At 42.7% G+C, this 7,500-nt stretch overlaps 1 protein-coding gene across 1 annotated transcript in view; it reads right to left on the reverse strand.

The window, feature by feature from the left end:
* Positions 1–7,500, reverse strand: part of LOC308084158 (uncharacterized protein) — a 33,330-nt gene that overhangs the window by 22,147 nt on the left and 3,683 nt on the right. The window contains exons 3-4 of the mRNA XM_080426691.1: positions 2,264–2,317; positions 590–645 (exon numbers count right to left, since the gene is read on the reverse strand). Of these exons, the coding sequence (XP_080282817.1) occupies positions 590–645; positions 2,264–2,317 (110 nt within the window). The remainder of the gene's footprint in view (positions 1–589; positions 646–2,263; positions 2,318–7,500) is intronic.

Consider the following 7,500-nt stretch of genomic DNA (forward strand, 5'->3'; position numbering starts at 1 on the left):
TACACCAGCCAAAGCCTGGGTGTTAGTTGAACTCTGAAATGGACCCTGATGCATCCGAAGTATAGTCCAAAGCATATAGTAGCTACAGTACAATCCTGCGTGCTTATTTAAATGGAAGAATTAACACTGAGAATTTTACTATTGATCATGAGAACACACTTTTGTTATTCTTATTTTGACCATGCACTGTAGTATGTATGTTTGACATTGTGCCTTCTTTTTACGTGACTTTATTCCCTCTTTCTCTGTTCTTTTTTCTTGAAATTGCAAAATATTTGGGAGAAATCATTTCACCCCGTGCAGCTCCTGACATTTTTAACCACATTAACCAAGGTACTACTAGCATAGAGCCCGGCTGCGGGACTCCGGTCAACCAAGTGTATAGGTTTTAAGTGGTTAAAACAGGAATATGGTTGAAATGTGGTTGAAACAGAATCCAGTGGTGTGAACGCATGCTGCAGCCGTCAGTGAGCAGAACCTGACATGACAGCAGAGGTCTCCAGGCGCACGACACTACATGTTCTCCTGCTATGGATGGATGCAGTGTTCTGAGATGAACCTGCAGCGGGTCAGCGGTACTACTACTCACCAGAGCTTCACTCTGCTCCTTCTCGGCTTTCTGAGAGGGACAGGTAGACTTCAACCCTGGAGGAGAAGCGTACCACACAACAAGGAACAAATTAATGAACAGGGTCAGATCCAATCAAACATATATATACATGGTAGAGAAAGAAAGGAACTGTATGTGTTCTAGGTCAGTGGTTTTCAACCTTTTTTCATATCAAGGTCCATTATTTATTCGGCATTTGAGCCACGGAACCACCATTTGATGAGATTTAGACCCTAAAACTTAGAATATTTTGTTGTCGTTTGATAAGATTGTGTCCACAATTCCATGCTGTATTGATGTGGTATCATCATAGGAGAGCTAACAGGCAAACGTTGATCAAAAATAACAATTCTTCTACATTCTCTGATTGTGTAGACTTCTTGTAAATTAAGTCATGCAGATGTTTAATAATAATTTAACCAATGAAACCAATTTGGTTTCATTTTACGCTCTCAAGAGTTAAAGATCTATAAGGGTCCATTTGGGTACCAACTGTCCATCATTTAGCTGGGGACCACCTGGAACCCCCTCAAGGACCACTGGTGGTCCCCGGACAACTGGTTGAGAAGCACTGTTCTAGGGCCATTTCGCGGACTTTTTCTTTTTTTGTGATTTATTTGTGACACCCACCCACAAACTGTCCTCTCACAGGCCAATTTGAATATAAGCTAATATAAGCTACTTTCGATTCTCATTCCAGTGTATATTCAATTACAAGAGTCAATTCAATTCTGTCCATTTTGACACGAACACTCAATTTAGCAGTGTACCGTATGTTGCCCACCTAACATCCACTGAGTATTTGTAACACACAGAGGATGTGGCTTTGGCCCTAAATGAAAAATAACACATTGATCATGAATATAAATAGGCAAATCATATCCATTGATCGTGTAGACCTCAGTGAATCCCTGATCGTTGCAAAAAATAACTGCGCAATAACATTGTCATAAAATTATTCTAAAACTCCAGTATTATTGGAAAGATTCCAGAAATGTATTTTTTGCCCAATACATGTAACCTCTTAAGCCAGGGCTATTAAACTAGATTATATAGTCATTTCTTGTCAAATGACTTGAGGTCACAGCCCGACAACAAAAATGAACAAACATTAATTTCACCTGTAACCATTAACACATTAAGTAACTGGTTAACACTAAGAGCTAATGGTTAATTCATTATTATTCATCCCTGTGCCATTGGTATTGTACAACCAACCATCCAATAATTATTTTTTATATTCACTTTTATAGGGCGAATATGGAATGTGTTCCAGGGGCCACATGAAAGTCCCCCGGGGGGCCACCAGTTGAATATTACTGTCTTTAGCCCTTTATATTTCCTTGTACGACAAATAGAGAAAACTGCAGATCTACAAGCTCACAGTACCGCATCATGACGCGACACATTGTGAGCTTTGAATATCTGCTATTTTCGCATTAAAAAAAACAACAAACTACTGGCGCACACACACAGGAACTAGACCGCGGAGCGGGGCTGGCATCAATCATTCACGGTGGTTGTGTAATCAGCGTGCAGAGATCTTTCATGGGTAAGACAGACAAGTTGGAAGTCATTAATGGGACATCCAACAGTGCGGCAGCGACACGGGGAGATCCATCATCACAACAATAATCACCCAAACGGACTCACCAGAGTCTGCATTGATCTCATTCTGCCGACGGTTCTGGATCCTGAGCTGCAGCACTGCAAAGACAAACAGACACAGATTGATGCAGGATTCCAGTTGGAAAAACAACATTAGCGACTGAAATTTTCATTTTTTTTTACAGATTATGAAAGCACTAGGCTTTCAAATCACACGTCATTTATTGAAATCGGAAAATATTTGAAGAAGGTAATTGGTTGTTAAGCCAGAATAGTCAAAGCTCAGAAAACAGCTTCCAAAGATTTCTATTCAATTCAATTCAAAGGAGCTTCATTGGCATGAGAAAACATACGTTTACATTGCCAAAGCAAGTGTCAAAATATAATTAAAAAACAGTTGAAAATGGGGGAAGTGTATACAGTTGGAGGGGGTACAGCATTGTGTAAACAGAGCTATGTCACATTGTGTCGTCATATACTGTACATGTTATATATACTGGGTATAAAGCTTTTTGAGACAAATATAGCAGCAATCTTTTGCAGTCACTTTGGGACAAATAGCATTTTTTTCTCAAAACCATTTAAATAGTATACCAAAAAAAAGCCTCAGATTTAATATGCATTTAAAGGTAGCAGCTCTGCTTATATGTGCAGTAGGTCTAGAGGTCTACCCGGGACACTCCATAGTTAGTAGTCCTTAGGGTGGTTGATTTCACACTTTCAGGGCCTATTAATGCATGGACATTAACAATGGGTAATTTGTTCAACCCCTCACCACATGCACCTCTAATCACTCCTCCATTGTCACCTTTCAGTCAGCTGTCAACTCTATAGAAACTTGAAGCGACACGTCATTTTCACAAAATACCACCATGCTACTCAATAGCTTACAGACAGGGGTTCTTAAACTTTTGTCATTTCAAGGACCCTCCCTTTTGTATCCTATGCATTAGACCACACCAGAGACCCCCATAAGTAACTCACCACTTAAGAGCTATAGAGTTCTTCATACGACAAAATAGCTTAAATAGCCGATCTACAAGCTCACAACGTGTCGCTTAGCGACACGTTGTGAGCTTGTAGATCTGCTATTTTAGCTATCCAAAGAACCAATGAGCGTAGCCTATCTTATGCTTCAGCTATTAAACAAATGCCGATCTACAAACTCAGGAACTGGAAGCATGTAGAAGAATGAACTTGAATAGTCTTTCTCAACACAAATCTTCTCTTACGGGGCGGTGCCTGGCACAATAACGTACACAACACGAGAAAGCAGGTCTGTGAAAACACGGTAGAGTGACATGTCATGGTATGGAGGCTGAAAGGTACAGCAACTGTACAGTAGGTAATGGGAACAGAGCGGGGGGTCTGCTATATGACAAGGCCCCCCCGTAAGCGTAGTAACACGAGAGATGACATATTTGAGCTGCTGAAACTACAGACCAAACACGTAAACACACACATAAACATAAAGCACACACACACACACACACACACACACACACACACACACACACACACACAGACACACACGCGCACACACACACACACACACACACACACACACACACACACACACACGCACACACACACATGCATACGGTACGTGCACTTAAAGACCAACAGGTGAAAGTGGGGGTACCATTACATCAAGGCAGAGGGGGAAGGAAGGCAGCTAAGTACATGTACTCAATTACTGTACTCAAGTACAGATTTGAGGTACTTTTTTGCTTTACTTGAGTAGGTCCATTTTGCAATACTTTATACTTCTACTCCACTACATCTCAGAGGCAAATATTTTACTTTTTACTCCACTACAATTATTTGAGTATTTGAGTTTGAATTATTTGAACTTTTGTTACAAGTTGCTTTGTAGATTTGGATTATTAATAATAATAACATACATTAACCAACAAAGCCCTATTTTATACTTCGGCTAGCCGATCTTCAAACTCACAAAGCATCGCAATGCGACGCGTTGAGAGCTTGTAAATCGCTGTTTTTGAAAAGGTATAGGAGAGATTTTGAAAGATGAGTACTTTTACTTTTGTACACATATAGGTATATTTGGATGGCAATACTTTTGTAAATTTTGAATACAGGACTTTTACTTGTAACAGAGTATTTCTACATTGTGGTATTGCTACTTTTACTTAAGTAAAAAAGTACTTCTTCCACCACTGGGCAGGACCATTACATTTTCCCACCATGCATTTCGACGAGTTTTGAGACCTGGGAGACCTGCCAGGGGGGTATGACGGGGGTACAGGGGGGGGGGGGTGCTGAGGGCAGTAACTATTTATCCGTCAGTGGGACTATTTTTGTGTCGTTCCCCATCCCCCCTTCCGTCAGCTGTCGCTCTCTCTCTAGCGCCCCCCCCCCTCAACCACCCCCCACACTACCTCATCCTCGTGTGTGCTGCTAACTAAACTCTTCCTACTTTCCTCCTCTCTCTCTCTCTCTCTCTCTCTCTCTCTCTCTCTCTCTCTCTCTCTCTCTCTCTCTCTCTCTCTCTCTCTCTCTCTCTCTCTCTCTCTCTCTCTCTCTTCTCTCTCACTCAAAACTAGAGCACAGGCATCCACATATTTGTTTTTAATCTCTCTCCTCTCCTCTTTATGTTGACATTTGTATTTTAGTAGTTTTTAGCCCCAGACAGTCTCAAACATTTTTTCACCTGTTGGACCCCTGGTGGGCCCCAGACCAAAGGTTGAGCAACAGTGATTTAACACCATTTAACACTTTCTAGAGAGTGACATATAGAATATACACAGTACTTAATTTATTCACCAATATTAAGCAACATTACGATATTAAAGGAACCCCATGAAGCCTGGAATTCACGGGGATTTGTTTGTTTTTTGTGTAATTGATAGAAAATAAGTAATGTTTTGGGTGAACTACTCCTTTTTAAGGAACACAATTGTCACGCCAGCAAGGCAGCATTGCTGTCATCATTGTGGAAAGATTACGTAAAAGAGAACAAGAGACAGAGGAGGAACGGCCTAACAGTACAGTATACAGAAAAAGGAGGGGGGGGGGGGCGGGGGGGGCGGGGGGGGGGGGGGGGGGGGGGCAGAGGATGCTACCACCAAGGTGTTCCAAGTTGTTCAAATTAAGGCCAATTGTATTGATGATTCAGGAGTTCTCTCTCCTGATTGGAGGACATCGGTATCCCCGACCTGAAAATTCATTTTCTGTTTTTAATAAAAGAGCTGGAGAGACAGGGACCGCACGAACAAACTCAACGATTACCACCACGATATAGACGTGGGAGCTATTTAACGCTAGTTTTAACAAAAGAAAATCACTTACTGCACCTTTAAGCAACCGACATTACGATATTAAGGAACACAATGGGGTCACGCCAGCTGAGGCAAGCGTTGCTGTCATCATCGCCGGAAAGATTACGTAAAAAGAGATAGAGGAGAAGGGCCTGGTTTAAAGACACTACTACTACGCTGTCTTTGTAACATCACCAAGGGAGCCATTAACATACCCCTGAATTCAGCCTGGAGCTTAGTCACTATATATCCCTGTTCTCATAACCCGCTCCTGGAGCCTTCGCTCATAACTTACTAGGACAGTTAACTACAAACGTACAGCGTAGCACATTATTGCCTACACCAGTGGTTCTCAAAGTGGGGTCTGGGGACCCCACCCCCCCCCCCCCCAGTGGGGTCCTTGGGGGAGGGGTTCCAGGGTTTCCCCAGTAAAACAAGTTGATATAGCATCAAAATCAGTTGTACACCGCTTTTAGCCCTATTTTATCATGAAATATTTCTGATGGAGTTCCGCAGCCACATGCATATCAATTTGGGGGTCCTTGACATGAAAAGGTTTGAGAACCAGTACACACTGGCACGCACACACACACGCACACACACACACACACACACACACACACACACACACACACACACACACACACACACACACACACACACACACTTTCACTTTGAGCACCAGGAACATTCACGTGTTAAATAATCCATGAAAAGCCTCGGCCTCTGAGGTGTTGTCCCCAGAAGAGGTTTTTTTGGAACACATTCATTGCCTACTGTACCGCACAGGGTTCTTAACATCTGGTTCTGGGGCCCACACGGGGTCCAAACGAACCCCCTTACATGGTCTAATAACCACATGGATTTAGTTCCATCTGTTACACTCTAACAGTTAAATTAAAGGGATAGTTTATAGTTTACCCCCTTGAAATTCGAAAAGCTTGGCGAACCACTGCGTTAAATAATCCATGAAAGCGCCTAGCTAGCTCGCCTCTGTTGGTGTTGTCCCCAGATGAAGGGTTCTGTGGAACACACACGCCTATAATACTGTACTGTAAATGCTCAGGTCCTTTCAAAACACACGGCAGCTGCCCCCCCCCCCCACCCCCCCCAGCAGCAGCCTATCACGTGTTCCAGCAGGTGTTGTGGGCTCACACACACACACACACACACACACACACCGCAGGGACACTCTACTGTTCCTTTCCTTCTTCTTCACACTAGCTTCCCTTCGCCTTTTCTTATTTTACCAGCCGCTTATACGTGACGGCACCCTGGGACCACTTGTTGTTGGGGGGAGACTTTTTTTTTTTTTCTTCACAGTTCTCAGAGTTTTATATCATCAAGGTTGTGCCGCGTGTTATCATTACAGCTGGGAAACGGCTTTGCTTTGAAGAAGAAGCAAAAGCAAGTTTGTTTGCGGAGTCACCCAACGCCTGGCTGAATGGGGATTAGTTCCAATTTAGTAACGTGGGCCCTAGCTGGTCTGATTTAGACACTGCTGGTTTATTTACAGACGGTGAGCCTGTACTGTATGTGTAAATGAATGACTGATACTTTTGTTTCAGGTTGTGCGAAAATTGGTCAATCTAACCGAAGGATTGAAATGGCCTCTTTTCTTCAAACATACACGCACACGCGCACGCACACACACACACACACACACACACACACACACACACACACACACACACACACACACGCACACACACACACACACCTTTAAAAAACACATTTCTAAGCAATTTGGAAAGTGATTGTTTGCCTGCTCGAAATTCATACTGTAACGTGACATGGTGCCGGGAAAGACTGAACTGAGAAAGATTACTGTTGTTAGCAGTTTCTTTGGAATGAGTTGAGTCTAATCTGTCTATGTTTAAAGCCCATTCCTCTCCATCTCTGTTTATAATAAGACATCACACGCTGCCTGGGCAATGTTCCTCCTTCTAAATGGATTTTCTTTTGAGTGGCACAAAGGTGCAAGGGATGGGTTGATTCAGG

The sequence above is a fragment of the Gymnoscopelus braueri genome, assembly GCF_963280865.1.
Source record: "Gymnoscopelus braueri genome assembly, chromosome: 4".
NCBI lineage: Eukaryota > Metazoa > Chordata > Actinopteri > Myctophiformes > Myctophidae > Gymnoscopelus > Gymnoscopelus braueri.